Source organism: Phascolarctos cinereus, unplaced genomic scaffold (assembly GCF_003287225.1).
Source record: "Phascolarctos cinereus isolate Bilbo 61053 unplaced genomic scaffold, phaCin_HiC Scaffold_726;HRSCAF=1367, whole genome shotgun sequence".
NCBI lineage: Eukaryota > Metazoa > Chordata > Mammalia > Diprotodontia > Phascolarctidae > Phascolarctos > Phascolarctos cinereus.
Genome location: NW_027556098.1, coordinates 300067692 through 300088706, shown reverse-complemented (window position 1 = coordinate 300088706; position 21015 = coordinate 300067692). Strand labels below are relative to the sequence as shown.

Genomic DNA, 21015 nt, shown 5'->3' with positions numbered 1-21015 from the left:
GAAAGATACCTGTTAGTTCCATCCGTGTGTAGTAGGAGTGTAATTAAATTAACCATGTTACCATAACATATACCTACCCAGATAGGACAGTGTTTTGCATTTTCTTCTTTCAGGACAATTACCATTCAAGGTTGGAATCAGACCACTTTTACTACAAGAGTTAGTCCACATTCATATCCCTAACTCTTTGGGCAGAAAGGATAGCTCATTCCTGATAAGGCACCAGACATATGAGAGTGTCAAAGACAAGCTAAAGAAAAATGTGTTTTATAGTGAAGAGCACATGGCTCAGTCTCCACACATTTTGAAACGTAAGAGACTTTTGTGATCTAGAATCCTGTATGGTGAAAGCAGAAACTCAAATATGAAGGCGTGAAGGAAAAGTCATTTGTTAAGTGCCTACTATGTCAGTTTTTGTTGTTGTTCAGTTGATTCAGTAGTGTCTGACTCTTCATGACCCCATGGACCATAGTGTTCACAAGATTTTCTTGGTAAAGATCCTGGAGTGGTTTGCCATTTCCCTTCTCCAGGGGATTAAGGTAAACAGAGGTCAAGTGATTTGCCCAAGGTCACATAGCTAGTGAGTATCTAAGGTCACATTTGAACTCAGATCTTCCTGACTCCTAGACCAGCATTCTATCCACTGAGCCACCTACCTGCCTCAAATAACCTGTCTATCAAATATTGTTTGCTAATTTAGCAAAGTGTTAGGGATACAAATATAAATAAGCAAGACATTCTAAAAGGGGAAAACAACATGTATGTGGGGGGAAATAGCCTGAAAGGAATTCTGGTCAGGGAAGTCAATGGGATGGTGATTGGAATCATAAGGCAACTGGCTATCCCTCATTCCTGGTATGTTCTCTCCTTTCTCACCTCCCCTTTTTAGTTTCCCTAGCTTCCTTCAAGATTCAGCTCAAACCTCTCCTTTTGGAGGAGGCTTTTCCCTGTCCCTCCAGATGCTAGGATCTTCCCTCCAAGATTACCTCTAATCTACACCCTTTATATCTTGTGTGTACCTAGTTATTTTCATGTTTGTCTTCCCCGTTAGAATGTATGCTCCTTCAGAGCAGGGACATTTTTTTTCCTTGCTTGGTATATAATAAGCACTTAATAAGCACTTGTCAATTAACTGACTTACTAACATCCTTTCAAGTAATGGTTGCATTGATGTGATTACTGTTCTGAGATATAACTGGAAAGGGGGTAAGGGAAACAGTATGGTTGCAATGACATGGCATGAACATGGCTGGAGAGTAGTGTGGTTGGAGCTAGAGAAGGCAATTATCCACCAATCAGAAGCTCAGGGTACCCAGGTGGGATCTAGAACAGCAGACAGAGGGTAGAACAAGGAGCACAGAAGCATGAAGATGGTCAGCATGATGGTCCTGGGTCTGGGTTAGAAAAGATGAATGCTCACCAGTCCCTATGGACACTAGCAGAGGAACTAGGGTGGAGGAACAGGGGTGGAGAGAATGGGACTCAGTCAGCAGAAGGGGCCTAAAATTGATGATGGGAGGGTCTGAGAAAATGTAAACTCTTTTTAGAAATATTGTATATCAATACTCCAGTGTAAAGTCAATTCCAGAAGTTAGTAGGGACACTAAACAGCCTACTATTATAAACCTATGGAAGAAATACTGGATTTGAAGTCAGAAGGAGTTTTTGCCTTTGCCGCCTATTAGTCCTTAGAGCAGATAGTGTAAGGGACTTGAAGTCAGGAAGACCTGGGTTCAAGTCCTATCTCTGACACATATCACCTATGTAATGGCTGGCCAAATCACTTAAACCCCTCGAAACTTCAGTTTCTAACATCTGTCCTACCTATTTCACAGGGCTGTTGGGAAGGTCTAATGTGATCATGTATAATACAAAGTGTTCTGAAATAAAAGCAAGTCATTTTTATGACCTGAGTTTTGCCATGTGCCATGTTATACCCTCTCCCATGTAGTTAACAGATGTGGCAGTAATACCTTTACTGTGTGGCTTCACAGGTACCTTTGAATATGACTTAATCACATGGGGCAGTAAGGTGGTATGTGGATGGAGTGGTGGACTTCAAATCAGGAGGACCTGAGTCTAAAACCTACCTTAGGCAAGTCCCTTGATCTCTCTCAGCATCTGTTACTTTTTCTGTAAAATGAAGATAATAATAGCACTAACTTCACTGGGGTGTTGTGATCATCACATTGGAATATATGTAAAGTCCTCTGCAAATCTTAAAGTGTTATAAAATGTTACCTATTATTAATATGTGAGACTTTTAAAGTATGGGCCTAAGATTGTATAGCAAAGCCAGAGCAAGAGAAGTCATCATCATCATCATACCTGGCTAATAATTCATATTTACATAGGCCTTCAAAAGGCATAATCTGCCTTCCACATAATAACTTTGTGAGGTAGGTAGTATAAGTATTATTATCCCCTCTGTAAGATGAAGAAACTAAGGTACAGAGAAGAAGAATGACTTCCTTAATATCACATCAGTAGAAAGTATCAAAGCCAAGATTTGAACCAAGGAATTCTAGATATCAAATCTAAAAATCACTTCAACATTGTGCCTCTCAGAATATATACTGGGTTAGCTCAATAATGTAATATAAGGTGTGATTACATACTTTGGGTAAGCATAGCCACTGCATTCAAGGAACTTATGACCTAGAGCACCTAAAATTTAAGTCAGACTAGACAGGTCAGGGATTGGAGAAGTCGAGTCAACAAGCATTTAAGAAACATCTAATGTGGGCCAGACACCGTGAAAAGCCCTGGAGATACAGAGGAAGGCAAAAACATGGTCTTTGCCCTCAAGGAGCTCATATTCTAACTTAGGGACAACTTGTGAACAACTATGTACAAATAAATACAATGCAGAGTAGATGGAAAAAATCTGAGAAGAGAGGGCATTAGCAACTGGGGAAAGCCTTCCTGGAGTAGGAGATCTTGAAGGAAGTCAGGCAAACTAAGAGGCAGAAATTTTGAATTTGTGCCTCATTCATCTGTGATAAGACAAAAAAAGAAGGAACAAAGCTTTTAGCTCAGGAAAGCTCTAAGGAGAACTTATAGTTAAAGTTGCAGAGGAGACATCAAATCTAAGGGTCATTCTGGACAACTCTCCCAGACAGAGTTTGTTTTGTGGTAGTCCTTGAGTTTCTTCAATGGGAGAAAACTGTCAGTATTAAATTATAGACAAGTAGTAATCAATAAGAATATGAGCCTAGGGAGAGAGAGACAAAGAGTATGTGAACTTTCCTGGTGGGCCAGTGCATACCAGCCACTGAGTTGGTAAAGGCTAATTGTGTATTCATGATCATAGACTTCATAACTATCTAGAATGCCTCAGAGTGCCTGAAAATGGGGACTACTTTAAAAGTAGATGACCATTTTACACGCTGGTATGAGCTGAGGAGGCTTCCTCTTTCCTCCTCTCATATGCACCTGCCAAACTCTTTCTCTACCACCATTTGATACTCACAATAGTAGAGATTCGTTCCTTTCTTACCTCTTAAAATGCAAATAAACCCTGGAAAAGATAACCCTTTGAGCATTTATTCCTTAGTGTGAATACGTTTATGAGAGCTGTACCTAAGATTAGGTTTTGAGAGGGTTGGTGGTCTTGAGAGGCTATGAGCTCTGCTGCTTCCTGAGGGGTAGCAGTGAGGGATTGGAGCAGATAATAAAAGGGAGGGGAAGCTGAGGGCTCTAGGGGATTCTGCTGCTTAACAATTTACCTAAAGATTGGCATTGCCTGGAGATTCCTAATGTTCTGCAAGAAATTACCTTAAATCCAAGGTGAGAACAAAAGAAAGGTTGTTACAATACTTTGCATACAAGATCATGACGTTTTAAGAAAGAGCCTTGTCTCCCTTAGAACCTGTGTATCATAAGTACTGTGAATGCCGGGAAGAGAATCCTCAGACCTGGCAGAAAACTTTTTCATGTTCAATCAAGGAGACTCAGAGTGCAAAGGACTTTGCCTCCTTCCCTAGCACTCATCTTCAGTAGATGCTAAATGAAGTCCCGGCAAGGTTTGGTGACAAGATTGTTCACTACACTGTTTTCAATAAGCATGTCTACCAGTAGTCTAAAAAGAAGGACACCGAGTTCAAAGTGTTCTCAGATGAAATGTTGCTGTCACTAGCAACAAAGGTATCAGAAGTATTTCTAAGAACAATTATGTTTCATTTCATTTTTAAATGGACATACAATATGACATATAAGCGCATTAAGCTTCACAGAATGCTTTCCTCATAATAATAGTGTTAGGAGAGGCAGCTATCATCATCTCCAGTTTTACAGATGAGGAAACTGAAGCTTAGAAAGGAAAAGTGACCTTTTTAGTATCACAAAGCTAGTCAATGTCGGGGACAAGCTATGAACCCAATTATCTCCTTATTCCAAGTCAATTCAATTCAACAAGCATTTTAAAGCATTTATGTGCATATCACTGTGCTGGGTGCTAGGGATAAAAAGACAAAAGTGAAAAACAATCCTTGCTCTGAAAGGACTTGCGTTCCTAACTAACACTGGCCGCCAAACTTTCCTCCTGAGTCAGTGCCAGGCTTGACCCTGCCCCAGTTCCTTTATAGGCTGTGCCTTGGCATTTCACTTACTCTCTTCTGAGACCCTCTGATCCCACTGACTACATAGTCAACGGCCAAGTGACCAGTGAGGGAGGCAAAAGGGTAAGGGTCTATACCCTTCATATTTCTCCTTTCCACCTCCCGTTCTTTCCTTGCATTCTCTTTTACTACCTGATCCTTCTCATTCCCCTATTTTTCTCCTCCCTTCCCCACCTGAGCCCTCCTCCATATAGTCACACATTGCTATTCCATCCCTTACCATGTCTCAAACTCTCATCCCAGACTTCAAAGCTCTTTTGCTAAAATTAAAACACTCAGTGCCCTTGGCATAGTACTTTAGGCTATTGCTGCTTTTGTTTTAAAAATTATTTATTGTTATCTTCCCATTACATTTAGGACTAATTAGATTTCCATAATTCATACCCTTTTGGGATCAAGAATTCAAAAACAACACTAGAAATTTGGGAGAAGGTTTAGAGGAAAGCCACAAAAAGCATGAGGGAGTTAGAAATGTGATCTATGTAGCAAGGCTGAAGAAAGTGGGAGTGTTAAGTTTGAGAAAAAAGGGTTAAAGAAAAAGTTTAATGCTTTTAAATATCTGAATACTTAATATTTAACACAGTTAATAATTCAGAGAATAGCTAGCTACAGAGCTCAGAACAAAAGGGAACCGACTCTAGATACAGCATTAAGGGTTGGAATCAGATATGAGTTTCCTACTGGTGAAGGCTGTTAAGCACTAGATGTATCACTGTCTTCTCCTTGGTTCTTTAAAATTAGAATAGATTCAGCGTTTATGACCTATTTTATGACATCATGCCAGATGCCATGAGAAATAGTTTCTATCCTAGGGATCTTACCATCTAGCAGAAAAGATAAGACACAAACATAGACAATGTTAATACAAGGAAGAATATAAGGGGAAGAAAAGAATATAAGGAGAATGATCATCATTTAAGTGCCTCGAAAACCAAACTAAGAAGGTTTTTTGGGGGGTTTTGTGAGGCAATTGGGGTTAAGTAACTTGCCCAGGCTCATACAGCTAGTAAGTTTCAAGAGTCTGAGACCAGATTTGAACTCAGGTCCTCCTAACTCCAGGGCTGGTGCTCTATCTGCTGTACCACCTACCTGCCCCCAGACTAAGAAGTTTAAGGTTTTATTCAATAGACAATGAGGAAGCAGTTTTTTGAACAGGAAAATCATATCATCAGAAGTGTGCTTTATGAAAATTAATTAGAGCGTGTGTAGGAGATGGATTATTGTACAGGGAAGCTAGAATCATGGGGATAATTTAGGAAATTGCAGCAATAGTCCAGACAAGAAAAAATAAAGGCTTGAGCTAGAATGGTTCCTGTGAGAATAGAAAGGAAAGAATGGATGAGAGAGATATGATGATAGAAATGACAAGACTTGGTCGTCTAGTTGAATATAAGAGATGAGGTAGATAAAAGTCAAAGGTAACTCCAAGGTTTCAAAACAACATAGCTAGGAGAATGGTGATTTCACTGACAAAAATAGGAAAAATCAGAAGGAGGGATATGTTAAGGACAAGCAAAGATGAATTTGGTTTTAGAAACGTTAAATTTAAAATGCTTAAAAGATATACAGACCCAGGATGTAAAAGAAAATACAGAACTTTGGGAAAGAGGTCAGGATTCAAGATGTGGATTTAGTTGTCAGCCATATAGAGGTAATAATTGAAGCTATGGAGATGGATGAGGAGTCACCAACAGAACTTAATAAGAGAAGAGAATAGGGCACCAATTTAATAAGATGAAATACAATAGTGATAGAAATACAGTAATCTGTGTCTGAGTTCAAAACATTGACATTAAAAGTACAAGACTGAAGAGATGTGTGTAGATGGCAGTTTGAAAAAGAACTAGGAGGGGCAGCTAGATGGTGCAGTAGATAGACCACCGGCCCTGGATTCAGGAGGACCTGAGTTCAAATACAACCTCAGACACATAACACTCACTAGCTGTGTGACCCTGGGTAAGTCACTTAATCCCATTGCCTAGTCAAAAAACAAACAAAAACAACAAGATGAAAAAGAACTAGGGTTTAGTGGGTAGAAAGGTCATAATGAGTTGACGTGACAAAGCAGCCCCAAATGCTAATGTGATCTTAAAGTTTAGAAATCATTAATATCCAGATAAAGCAAGATGATTGTCTCTGTACTCTACCCTGGTCAGAAAACATCTGGAGTATTGTATTCAATTATGGGCCAATGCATTTTAAGAGGAACATTGATAAACGTGGAAGCATCCAGAAGATGACCAGGACGGTGAAAACTTTCAAGATCATGGCATGTGAAGATCAGTTGAAAGAACCTGAGATGTTTAGCTAGAAGAAGAGAAGACTTACAATAGGGTCTTAGGGGAACTTGCTAGCTCTTCTCAAGTATTTAAAATGCTCTTCTCTGGAAGAGGAATTAGCTTTGCTTTGCCTGGCCTCAGAGGACAAAATTAGGAGCAATGTGAAAACCACAGAGAATTAGATTTTATTTAGTGTAAAGAAACTTCCTAACAATCTGAGTTCTCCAGAAATGTAACAGGCAGCCTCAGCAAATGATAGTTTGCCCCTGTGAGGTCTTCGAGCAATGTCTGGACAGCTACTTGTGGTGTATGATAGAGAGAGGATCCCTGTTCAGGTACAGGTTAGACGAGCTGGCCTCGGAGGTCCCTTCCACCTTGGCAGTTCTGTGATTCCATAGAGAGATGTGAAATTCAAGGAAGAAGAGATTACTTCTATCTGGGAAGATCAGGGAAATGTTTTATTGGGGGCAGGAGCTATGCACCAATATGTACCATCTTCAATGCCATGGCTCTGAACTATCACATCAGATTTTACAAAATGGAAATAAGCCACTGATGCATGGATGAGATGACCTCTCAAGGTCATCCTATTTTGTCACTTGGCTTCCTGATGTCAAACAATGAAGAAATGTCTATCCTTACCTTCTTGTTCCCTCCATGATTTACTTTGTTAAACACTGAGCTCTTTCAGAGATGTTTAAGAAAGTTGAAGATGTTTATTTAGTCTGGGTACCCAAGGCTTAGAGTTCTTCTCCTAACTAATATTGATATGTTTGTTATTTACATTTAGGTTCGTTTGCCAGATTACAATTTTATGTCAATGTTGGAGTTTGAGCAGTCAAACATCGAGAACACAATAAGACCCCACCTCTACCTCTACCTATCATTTCATGGTTGGCTCAATGGATTTAAGTGATATCATCCTTCCAACATATGATATTACTAATTCAACAACTGAAACATTGAGAAGTGTTACTAATGATATCTTCTCTATCCAGGGAAATAAAGTAAATTTGAATTCATTCTATTGGCAAAAGCTTGTTGGCAGAAGTTGAGGTGTATATTTTTAGAGGGAATTTATACATATATGTGAGGCAAAAAAAAGTAGCTATATCTTAACAAAAGATTAGAAGAATTATCTCTCTTAAGCACCAGAGTATTTTTTTAAAAAATAAATGTTAGCCCTAGAATTAAAGATGTGTGGTTTCTAACGTTAATACCTGGCTCCCAGAAACACCTAAAGTTGTCTTTGACTCAGTTAATTTGTAAATATTCTGAAGGAAAATGAAAATTGGGCAAAGAATTAACTTTGAGTTCTATCTTTAAGAGATACAAATTGTTTCACCAATCAGTCAAATAACAAATATTTTTAAGCACCTACTATGTTTTAGGCATTGTGGTTGGTGCTTGGAATATAAGGAAAAAAAATATACAATCTCTACTCTCAAGGAGCTTACATTTTAAGTAAGTTTTGTGTGACTTGAATCATGTTTTGTAAAGCACAAAGTTTGTGATACAAATGGAACATGTATTATAATAACATTGATGCTTTCTAAAAAAATCTTTTCTCTTTGATGAGTCTAGTTTTATTTATTCTTTTAGAATCCATCCTTTCTTTTACTTTATTGTTCAGAGTGAGAAAAGTAAATCTTTTGGTTTGGTCTAGTTCCATGAGAAAGAAGATGCTATCTTGTAATAACCACAAGTCTCCTTTTGTTTGTTTTTGTTTGTAATCTTTAGTACATGAATCCAGCTGCTTTTTTCAAATCAGTCTGAGAGAGAGAGAGAGACAGAGACAGAGAGAAATAGAAACCTGCCTGCTTCTCATTTGGTAGCAATAGCAGGGAATACAAAGAGATACAGCAAATCTGCAATAAAAGCAATGACATTTTTTTCTTATTCCTACATTTTGTATTTCAATATTTGATATACTGAAAGGGGTTCTTAATGATGATCTCTCGATTTAAGGAAACATAGGTAAACTAGAATTAATTCTACAGGAAAGGAAAAGACTTGAAAAGAAGTGGGGAGAACATATTTTGTGTGAGTACACAAACTTAAGCCACCAATATTTCAATGGTCTGTAGTTCATTCTATTTGCAATACCTTCCACTGCTACAGATTTCAACTCCTCTATAACTTAGATGGCTTTTGAGAGTTGCTGTGGCCAAAATATTCATAGTCTCATGGGGGAAGTGGAAGAAAACTTGTTGATAAATCTCTTTGAGGTACGAACATTTTCAGTTAGACCAAAGGTTAGAAAAATGACTTCTAAATTCAAAAGTGGTTTGCTCAAGATTCTGGTAATCAAAGAATTAAAGAGTCATGATCTTTGTCTCATCTTATCCTCTCTGATTAATTCAGAATCACCTGAGAATGTAAAACTTATGTTTAATTTCAAGGACTGAAAGAGGGAATATCCTAAAGAAGAGATTTACCATGGTCTAGTGGAGAGAGTGCTGGATTTGGAGACAGAAGGACCTGGTTTCAAATCCCATTTCTGACCCTTAAGTACTGTGTCACCACTGACAAGTCAATTAACCTCTCTGAAACTCCTTCTTCACCTGTCAAATGGGGATGATCATGCCCATGGCATCTATTTCATAGGGTTGTGATGGGGTTCAAATTATCTAATTTACATAAAAAGCTTTGCAAACCTCAAAATGTCCTGTAAATGTCAGATATTATTATTATTATTATTATTGTTGTTGTTGTTGTTATTATTATTATTGTGTAGATTCATTGACAATCACTTCCTACCTGTAATTTTGGGGCCTAGGCTATCAGCTTAATTGCTACAGATTGCCATTCAACAAAGGGTTTGCAAAATTCTTGGTTTCCAAAGTGTTCACTACTACAAAAAATGTGAAATTAAACATTTTTAAAAATTTTAAAAATATTTTTTTTCTGGATCATTAGTCCTTTACATCTGAATAAAGGGATTACTTATTTTTTTAACTATGATTTTTTACCTTAAAAGTATCAGTGGCAAACAGACTGGATCTAATATTCTCTAGGTACTGTCAACTTTAGGAGATGAGCTGGTAACAAAAATATTTCATCCTTTAGATGACAGTGAAAAAATTTAAGACTGTATCACCTATGTAGAAATAAGAACCATTTCACTGAATATTCCTGACTATTCTATTCTACCTTCTCTTTCCAAACCATCCAGGTCCTGTCTGGAACACTAAAACATAAAAGGCTTTTTTCACAGGCAGAGACAGCAAAGACGGATGTCCTAAATTAGTGCAGCTGTCCAAGGAAAATCCAGAATTACTCAATGCAAGAATTACTGGATATCTGTTTTTCTAAGAAAAGGAAAAAGAGCTGCAAGAGTTCAGTTGGTGGATGTCTTTGACTTGTTCAGGTATGATTCATGTCATCCTCATAGATCTGATTTTCTTTAAAAAGACAACCAAGTAACTATGCTCAGCACCACTAGCTATGTGATTTTAGGCAAATCACCTAACCTCCTGGTGCCTTGATTTCCTTATCTATAAATATAAGCCCAATAACACTTGCCCTACTTACTTTATAGACTTGTCAAGATCAACTGAAGTGACAAATGGGAAAATACATTGCCAAAGTAAAAGCACATAAAAATGTAAAGTATTATTATTATAATATGAAGTAGGCTACCAAATCTTTCTTTTTTGGAGGCAACCACAGTGAAGTGACATGCCCAGGGTCACACAGTTAGTGTCTGAGGCCAAATCTTTCTAACATAAAAAATCCCTGTACTTATATCTGAGCCTAGTTCTGACATATATTATTCACTTAGAAAATAAACAGGCAAAGAACTTGGCTTGTAGAAAACTATTTGTCACTAGTAGGGGAAGAACTAGTCTTGAAATCTTGACTATGAGTACTGAAATATGGAGAAATGACAGTACGTTTCTAGAGTTGTAGTCCTCAGATTTTGAAGCAGCAATAAAATCAAGGTGGGGGGTGAGGAAATGGGTAAAAGAAGGATTGGACTTAACTCTGATGGGTAACAAAGGAGAGAACTGAGATTGATAAGTGAACGTTGCAGGGGAGCAGGAGGGAGGCAGATTTCTACTTGCTTTCTAATAATTCGAGCTATCTCTAAATGAAATGGATTGTCTTGTGAGGTAAGGAGTTCTCCATCACTAGAGGTTTTTAGACAGGCTAGAGATCATTCGTTGGCAGTTAGATGTCCATTGGATAGAGTGCTGGACCTAGAGTTCTGAAGACCAGAGTTCTTCCATTACTGCCCCCAGACATGAGCTGAGAGACTTTGGGCAAGTCACTGAACCTTTTTTGACTTCAATTTCCTCATCTGTAAAATGCCAAAAACACAAAACAAAACAAAACCTTCACAGGATTACTGTGGGAATCGAATGACATCACACATGTCAAGTGCTTTGCAAACTTTAAAGTGCTACATAAATGCTAGCTATTATGTTGTGCAGGGGATTCATTCATGAGAAAAAGTATTGGATAAGAGCTCTCTGAGTTTCCTTTCTAGTTCTCGGATTCTGTAGGTTCACGGAAATAATTTCCTATGACTTGACTATGATGCTGAGATATTTATCTAGACTTACAGGATTTAGAACTAGAACAGACCCAAGAAATCAAAATCTTATTGTACAGCTAAGGGAAGTGAGGCCTTCCACAGTAATCTGTCCCAGCTGCCATGGAGACTTCACTTTTCTTGAGGAAAAGAACTGCCATGGGAAATAGCCTAAAATAGAAGATTTTAGAAAAACTTTTTCTTAATATTTATGGTACTTCCTATGAAATAACACAAATAACAATGATGATACATTCACATGAGATCTGTAAAGTTTTTCTTCACAACAGCCTCATGAGGTAGTGTCATATTGTTCCCATTTCATATATGAAGAGATAGAAGAGAAATTAAGTGATTTGCCCCTGGTCATTATAGCTAGTAAACTGCAGAGAGACAGGAATCAAATCCAGGTCTCTTGACACTAAGTCTAAGACTTTTTTCACTATACTATGCTGCTCAGTCAGTTCATAATTTCTGAAAAATGACCACTTAAAGCAGCGCTTTTTAAAAGCTTTTTTGTGTCATTTCTAGTTTTGACAGCCTCCTCTCCTCTCTGTTTGGAGGGCTGAGTACCAAATTCCTCTCCATTCCCTCCTTCATAGAGGGCAGAAACTGGGGTCTAAGCTCATTCCACTTTGCATCTGTGCTGCCCGGTTTCAAGTCCAAGAACAAGATGCCCAGATACTGGTTACCTCCTCTCCTCCCCTCCCTCTCCTACCCCAGCTTTTCTGCCTCTTTTTGTGTGTCATCTTCTCCAATTAGACAATAAGCTCTTGAGGGCAAGGACTTTCTTTTTATTAACTGTATCTGTGCTGCTTAGCACAGTGCCTGGCACATGTTGTACAGTCCTGTCAGACTCTTCGTGACCCTGTGGACAAGGATGCCAATGCTGTCCATGAGGTTTTCTTGGCAAAGATACTGGAGTGGTTTGCCATTACCTTCTGCAGTAGAATAAGGCAAACAGAGATTAAGTAACTTGTCCAGGGTCACACAGCTAGTGTCTGAGGTTGGATTTGAACTCAGGTCTTCCTGTCTCTAGGCCCAACACTCTATCCACTGAGCCTCCTCAGTGGTTGCCTCCTTTTGTGGGACATAGTAAGAGCTTAATAAATGTTTACTTAGAGTGGCTAGAACACTGGCCCTGAAGTCAGGAGGACCTGAGTTCAAATCTAGCCTTACACCAAACAGTTGACACTTACTAGCTGTGTGACCTTGAGCAAGTCACTTAACCCTTATTGCCTCACTGGAAAAAAGAAAATAAAAGCCTCTGGGGGATGTTGTGGGGCGGCTAGGTGGAGCAGTGGATAGAGCACCGGCCCTGGAGTCAAGAAGACTTGAGTTAAAATCTGGCCTCAGACAGATAACACTTACTAGCTGTATGACACTAGGCAAGTCACTTAACCCACTGCCTAGCCAAAAAATAAATAAATAAATGTTTACTGGATTGAATCGGATTAAGCTGTCAGGGAATGGCAGTCTGATGAAGCCTATGGACCCCTTCTGAGAATAATGTGGTTTTAAAAAAAGAAACAATTAAAATGGAAGGAAATGCTAAATTTCAGTTAGAGGCTAGTGAAAATAAAGATAAAATTTTTTTCCTATCCAATTTTACAGACCTCTCCTCACCCCACCCCCCATTTACAAGGTAGCGCACAATATCTGATACAAAGAGAATAAAAGAGAATCAGCCTGGTGCCATGGAAAGAATGATGGACTTTGAAGTTAAGAGACCTACCTGGTGTTACATACCACCTTTTCCTTGTAACCTTGGCCTGGTTATTTCATCTCTCTAGGCTTTACTTTTCTTATCTGGAAAACCAGTGTTTTGGACTAGATGACCAGTTCTTGCTTTGAGTTCTAAAGCTGTTACCCTATTAAAGGAAAACTAAGTTAAGATGATTTGTAAGGTTTTGGTTTTGGTTTTGCTTTCAATATGAAAGCAGCAGCAAAAAGGTAAAATATAAAGGGAATGACAATTAAAATGCTGGGGGTTTTTTTTAATATTTTCCAGTATAAATATCAAGTGAATGTGGATGGTATGGTAGCTGCTTATAGATATCCATATCTCACGGTGGGCAACCGTCTGGTTCCAAAGCAGGACTCCTCATACTATGAGCACTTCTACACAAAGCTAAAACCATGGAAACATTACATTCCATTAACAGAAATCTTAGTGATTTATTAGAGGATCAATGGGCCAAGGTAGGTCAAGGAAAACCTGAATTTCTCTAAGCAATGAAAAATTAATCCATGTTATTGTTTGAATTAAGCTATGTTATGATTTCTATCACACACAAGCCATCAAATTACAAAATCAATAGAATAAAAACAAAAAAAGTTATTTTCTGAATAATGTCCCCATAGAAATAACCAAAGAATCATAACTAGGGCTGCTTTGTGTATCAATGGACATGACCACAGCCTTGTCCAATTCTATATAAAATCCTCATCCCAACGTACACTACGATGGAATCCCAGAACATCGGTGTTGGAATATATTTCAAACATCATCTAATCCAATCCATGAGTAAGCAGAAATGCCCTCTAACATCCCCACAAACAGTACTGTAGCCTCCAATTGAAAAACTGCAGTAATGGGGAACTCATCCCTTCCTGAAGCAGTTCGTCCCATTCTTATATCAATCAATAAGCACTTATTAAGCACCTACTATGTGCCAGGCACTGTGCTGTGCTAAGTGCTGTGGATACAAAAAGAGGCAAGAGACAGTCCTTGCCTTCAAGAAACTTACAATCTAATGGATCTAATTAGCTATTCAGAGGTTCTCCCTTATGTTAAACCCAAATATGGTTCTCTGAAGCTTCTATCCCTTGATCCTCATTCTTCTCTCTTGGGCTAAGCAAACCCAGTCAAATTCTATTTCCGTTTGATAGCCCTTCAAATATTTGTAGACAACAATCATGTTCCCTTATAAATCTTTTCCAGATTAAACATCCCCAGTTCCTTCAATTGGTCCTTATATGACATAGTCTCCAGGCCCATTATCATTCTAGTGGCTCTTCTCTGGAGCACATTCCAATTGGTCAATGCCCTTCTCAACCAGAGAAAGGTCTATTTATGAGAATCACAAACCCAACTTTACCCTTCAGCAAAGCTGGCCAACAGAGTAGCTTCTGTTTTGTTTTGTTTTGTTTTGTTTTTTTAGGCAATTGGGGTTAAGTGACTTGCCCAGGGTCACACAGCTAGTAAGTGTCAAGTGTTTGGTCTGAGGCCGAGTTTGAACTCAGGTCCTCCCGACTTCAGGGCCGGTGTTCTATCCACTTCGCAACCTAACTGCCCCAAATGGAGCAGCTTCTGAATAGTCAAACTGCTGTGACTGTTGGAACATTTTCATTTTCCTTCTCCCCAGGCTCATTGTTCAGTTATACCTCCCTTCTGGCCCAGGAATTCCTCTCTCCCATTCCCTTTTAATCCAGTTTAACAAGCATTTATTAAGAGTCTACGATACATAAGGTGCTGTGCTAGCGTTGCAGGTACAAAGACAAAATAAGAAGTAGCCCCTGCCTTCAAGGAGTTTGCATTAAACAGCAAAGTCTACATATACATACATAATAATACATAAACATACACACACATACACACATGCCCCTTCTCCTAGTCTCTCTCTGGTTCATAAAAGTGTGAGTGGGGAAAACTGAGATTTATGAATTATTTATTCTTATTAATTATTCTCTTCTAAACTTCTCAGGAAAACAATGAAGAAACTAAGAAGATTGCAAAAGAAGGCAATTAGTTGCTAGAGAGCTGCTCCAGCCCCGCAGACTCTACTGCTACTATTACTGAGTACTTCAGGTAAATACAGAATGGACACTTGGTGAGGCAGCCGTTGGTAATAGAAAGAGCACTGATATTTGGCAGCCCAGGGCCTAGGTCCAAATACAGACTTTGCCATATTACCTTTGTGACCCTGGACAAATCACTTGAATTTGCCAGGGTTCATTTTCCTCATCTGCAAAATGAAAGGATTGTACTAGATCAGAGATTCTTAACCTGTGTGTGTGTGTGTGTGTATGTGTGTGTGTGTGTGTGTGTGTGTGTGTATGTCACAGACCCCTCTGGCAGTCTGATAGACTGAATGTTTTTAAATGCATAAAATACATGGGATTGCAAAAGAAACTAATTATGTTGAAATAATCATAAAAAAATTTCAAGTTCACAGGTCCTAGGTTAAAAATCTCTGGGATGATATCTAAGGTTCCCTCTAGCTCTTAACTTTATCAAAATAATTTAAATTTAAATTTCACTTTGTCAGACACATATTTGGGTGATCATTGGTTTCCTTGATGGACTATAGTGTCAGCCTATAGAACCATGATAGTGTCAGCCCAGTGTAGAAAGGCAAGCTATTGGCAACTGATATGTACCCTTTGTCATCTCTGCCCAGTGTTGTGACAATAGTGTTTTGTGTCTTTATGAATCAAAATGAAAGATAGCTCTTTCTTCACTGTCAACTTGCAAAATAATTTTTGGCATCCCAGCTTAGACTTTGGCCTTTAGGCTTTGATTTCCTCATCTATAAAAAACTACTGGACAAGATGATTTCTTCCAGCTCTATATACCTAGGATTGTGGTTTTCCTATTGCAAGGTGAGCCATAACTAAGCTACAACATACCTTTGAAAACCCTAATGCAATGTATTGCGATGTATTGCCTTAATAATCAATCAGTCAATAAGCAAAACACCTAATATGTGCCAGTTACTGTGCTGGGCAATAAAGACAGAAATACAAAGAATGAAACAATCTTTACTCTCATGGTAAGAATTCATTATTTTTTTCTATTTGAATTTATTAACATTTGGCCTAATGCCAAAGATTATTAAACCCTTCACTGAAGTAACAAAGAATGGAGTGACATTTCACAATTTTGTACAGTTGTCAGAGAAAAAGATGTCACAAGATGATGACTCTTTCTTCTTTTTTTAAAAATTAATTCATCTATTTTTAGTTTTCAACATTCACTTTCATAAGCTTTTGAGTTTTAGATTTTCTTCCCTTCCTCCCTCCCCAAGACGGCATGCAATCTGATATAAGGCTCTACATATACATTCCTATTAACCATATTTTCACATTAATCATGTTGTAAAGACGAATTCAAACCAATAGGAAGAACCATGAGAAAGAAGAAACAAAACAAAAGAAAAAAAGAGCAAATAGCATGCTTCGATCTGCATGGATAGCATTTCCCATCATGATTCTTTCGGAGTTGTCTTAAATCCTTGCATTTCTGAAAAGAGCTAAGTCTATCAAGGTTAATCATCACACAATGTTGGTGCTACTGTGCACAACGTTCTCCTGGTTCTGCTCACTTCACTCAGAATCAGTCCATACAAGTCTTTACAGATTTTTCTGAAGTCCGCCTGCTCATCATTTCTTATAGCCCAACAGTATTCCATTACATTCATATACCACAACTTGTTCAGCCATTCCCCAATTGATGGGCATCCCCTCAATTTCCAGTTCTTTGCCACCACAGAAAGAGTTGCTATAAATATTTTTGTATGTGTGATGACCCTTTCTTATTAATAGGGTCATGCAGAGTAAAGACTAGGGGTAGATAAGATAAACAGCCTCCTAAATCACAATACACAGTAACACTTTAAAAAAAAAAATGTACCTCTTTCTAATGCCAGGACACATTGCTCTCCATGGCATAGTATTTGTTTGGTGAGCAAGTCAAGGTCCATGTGTCAGATTCCAGCGAACAATAACAGAGGAGTTATTTCCAAGGGAGAGGGGCAGGGACAGGAAAGCAGGAATTTTTTAACTTTGCCTAAGACACACAGATGCCAAAGGAGGCTGCATGTTGTAGCCTGTTTCAAAGAGCTCCATGATCTGTTCTGGATTACCTGGTAGGGTAATCAGGCAGTTTCCTTATAGTTTATAGGAAAGGAGGCTAGATTTGGAGTCAGAGGACTTACATTCAAACCCTGGCTCTGCCCCCTTAGGAACTTAGGCAAGTCACTTGACTTCTCTGGGCCTCAGCTTCCTCATCTGTAAAGTGAAGGGGGTTGGACCTCTGAGGACCCTTCCAGCTTGAAGTCTATGATCCTGTGATCCTTGGCCCGAGGCCTGTGGGATTCTAAGGACTTTCATTCAGGTTCCAATTTGGTCGGGCTGTGTTGTATATTTCATTAAAGTAAATCCTACATGAAAAGGTAGTTAATGGACATGGAGGTTTCATTTGTTCCAGATGAGAAAAACACATCAGAGAGGTGAGCTTTTTCAGCAGCTTTCTTTAAGTCAGGGGTAGCATGTAGATGTTGTGGTTAGGATTCTCTTATTGGCTAGTTTGTCAAATATTACACTATTGTATTTCACAAATAAAACTGGAATTTAATAATACTGATTTAAAAAAAGCAGAATAACCCTATACTATCATAAATGGTTTGGTGAAATGTAGCAAATAGGAAGGCACTATATGAGACTTAGCTGAAGAAGTGTGAAGGGGAAAACCTGTTGAATGCAACTGTATTATAGCTGCCATCAAACACTTCTATGTTTCAGAAATATGCTGTGCTTCAATCCAGCAAGCCTGAAATCCATGATGGGATGGAACTTATTTCTCAGCCAAATGAGACAGCATTGCTGTCTTGCTACCGCCACAGGAGAAAGCCATTGAAGACAGAGCTTTAAAGATATCCCAGAAACATAGTCCTATGTGTCCCAGATACATCTTTGATAGAAGCATTGAAATAGAATTGAAGTTATGAAAAACAGCAGAGAATTTCCACTGGCTAAGTTAAGTTGGTGGCAGAAAGCTATGTGTTGTAGCAGAAATAGGACGGGGCGTGCAGTCAGGAGACCAGGATTTCAAAACTTGCTCTGTGAACACCCTATCACCTTATCTCAGTGAGCCTCAACCTCTTCATGATGCAATGGCAATAAATATATTAACACTACTCACCTCAGAGGGTTTTTGTGATAAAAATCACTTTGCAAACCCAAAAGTGCATAGTAAATGTAAATTGTTTCTTCTAGTCAATAAGCATTTATTAAGTGCCTACTATGAGCCAGCCATTGTGCTAAGCACTGGGGATACAAAGAAAGGGAAAAGTAGCTCCTGCCCTCAAGGAGATTACATTTTAACGGGAATAAAACATGCAAATAACTATGTACAAAACATAGATACACACACACACATATACACACAAGATAAATTGGAGGTCATATCAGAGAAAAACACTAGCATTTTAGTAGAACATAGAAAAGCTTCTTGCAGAAGGTGGGATTTTAGCCAAGACTAGAAAAAAGCCAGGGAAGCCAGAAGGCCGAGCTGAGGAGGGAGAGAGTTCCATGAAGGGGAACAGCTGGTGAAAATGTAGAGTTGAAAGATGAAGCAGTGTAGAATAGCAAAGAACACTGTTACTAGATCACAGAGGGCTATAAAGTAGTAAACTGGAAAGGTAGGAGGGGGTCAGGTTATGGTGGGCTTTAAGACCAACGAGAGGATTTAAAATTTGATTTTAAAGCTAATCGGGGAGCACTGAAGTCAACTGAATAGGAGGCCAAGGAGCAACATGGTCAGACTTGTGCTTTTGATAATAGAGTATAGATAGACAAGAGTGGGCAAAGATTTGAGGCAGCACAGACTAACCAGGAGGCTATTGCAGTAGTCTAGGGGTGAGGTGATGAGGGTCTGTACCAAGACTATGGATACAGCTGAGATTTCTTTATCTTTGTCTATCTTTATCTTTATGTTCTTTATCTTTATCTTTATCTGTTTTGGAGAGGTTTGAGAAGTTTGTGGGGGTCCTCCACTCTGCTGTTCTCATGACCCAGAAGTTTCTCCCCAACTTCTAACTAAAATTTTGTCTTTTCTTTCCATTATGAATGTAAGCAACACATATTATTCTGATAAGAGGTCCAACAGACTCTCAGATTTTGTTGGCATTTGGGGGGGCTAGGTGGTAGCAGTTTCAAATACACTCCTTTCTCATTTCTCCTTCTTACAATTCCCTGCCTTGTTTCCTTACCAATTTGTGGATGCATGTTCCATCCTCTAACTGCTCATAAGATTTGGTGATAACCAGGGCAACTTCAAAAAAGCATTATGTTTTGAACAATGATCAGTAATGATGTCCAAAAAGAGAGTAGAAAGAGGGTCATTGAAACATTTTAAAAAACACATAGAAGAAAACAGAAGGAGGTTCTGAGGGAGACATAAACAAGCAAGACAGCTTTAAAATGAACATAATGAATTTATTATGTGCTTAAAAAAATAACTGCTTGTAATAGAAGTTTGTGGTTTTCTGTACAATACTCTTTTTCTGTTCTTTTTTGAACATGGAATATTCATATTATTTGGTGTTTGTCAAGTACAGAAAAAAATAAAAATTATTTTAAAAAACTAACAAGAAAATACAGATATGAATTCAACATAATGAGAAGGTGGGGATGGGTTTCAGTCTTTAGTTTTGGATGAAGTATCTACATCAATAAGACATACATTCCTCAAAACATGGGCTTTGTTAGAAGGGAGTAGGGCAAGAAAACAAATGACAACTGTTGTTTGTCCTTCATTCTTGAAAAGGACCATGACATCAGGAAGGTGATTTCATGACTTGCAAGTGAATTGGATTTAAATGAGGAAAGACTGTGCAAAGTCATGAGCCTCACTCTCTCCTCCAAAGCCACCTAAGTCCAGTAGCAAGATAGAGATCAGGACAATTGGAGATGGCCATGGATGCAATGGGAGATCTTGGCCTTTTTAAGCTCAGGTCTTTCCCAGATCTCAGTTGGCAATGCCCATTCAGTGATTAAGGCTAGGTAAGAAATGAGGCAAAGAATGGCCTCTTTTACCTAGTCCAAAAACAAACAAACAAACAAACAAACAACCTTGTAAGGGAAGACCCTCAGGGTTTCTGGCCAAAACAGAAACAATTTCTATTTGCACTCTCTCTGAACCATCAGAGCCCAAACAGTGAAAGGGCTAGTCACTAAACACTATGCTTTATGTAATAATTTTGTTCTTAAAAAAACTTTTCTTCATTTTATCTTACCTCTTTCTTTTGCCTTTACATAGTTTACAGGAATAAACTCTTTGCTGTCTAAATGGAGAACAAAACTACTGATTTGATAGTCTGTGCATAAGATGAAAATTATCATAAGTAAGGCAACCCAGAAATTCCAGTAAGTTTTGCTTTATTGGCATATCATCCTCCAAGCGATACCAGCTGAGGGTCTCAAGTCTTAGTAATCTTTATTAGTTACCTTGGAAGAATTGCTATATTTAAAAAATAATTTTCTTCTGAGGAATTTAAAGCCCTTTACATATGCTATCAAGTTAAGTCATGGTCTGGGCCTACCTAGAATTCATAACTGAACAAATTCTGTATTACTAGTTTCTTTTTCTGTGAAAACTGAGGGACTTAACTTTGCCTCCAAATATAAGCCCCATCCCTAAAATAAGAACTTTGAAGAACATTATAAGGATAAATTAACGAAATGTCATTTAACATTTTAAAGTCCAAACAAAAAGCAATAAATATATACTTAATTTATAAAAATTCATGGGATTATAGCTATGATCTAAAACTTGCATAGCTTAAATTTGTTCTCT

General features: G+C 38.3%; 1 protein-coding gene across 1 annotated transcript in view; it reads left to right on the top strand.

Annotated features, from left to right (window-relative positions):
- The window catches only part of POGLUT3 (protein O-glucosyltransferase 3), a 48585-nt gene extending 30188 nt beyond the window's left edge, over positions 1–18397 (top strand). The window contains 7 exon segments of the mRNA XM_078146538.1: positions 114–311; positions 3869–4146; positions 13447–13594; positions 13597–13637; positions 15143–15179; positions 15182–15246; positions 17961–18397. Of these exon segments, the coding sequence (XP_078002664.1) occupies positions 114–311; positions 3869–4146; positions 13447–13594; positions 13597–13637; positions 15143–15179; positions 15182–15246; positions 17961–18089 (896 nt within the window). The 3' untranslated portion in view covers positions 18090–18397.
- The last annotated feature ends 2618 nt before the right edge of the window (positions 18398–21015 follow it).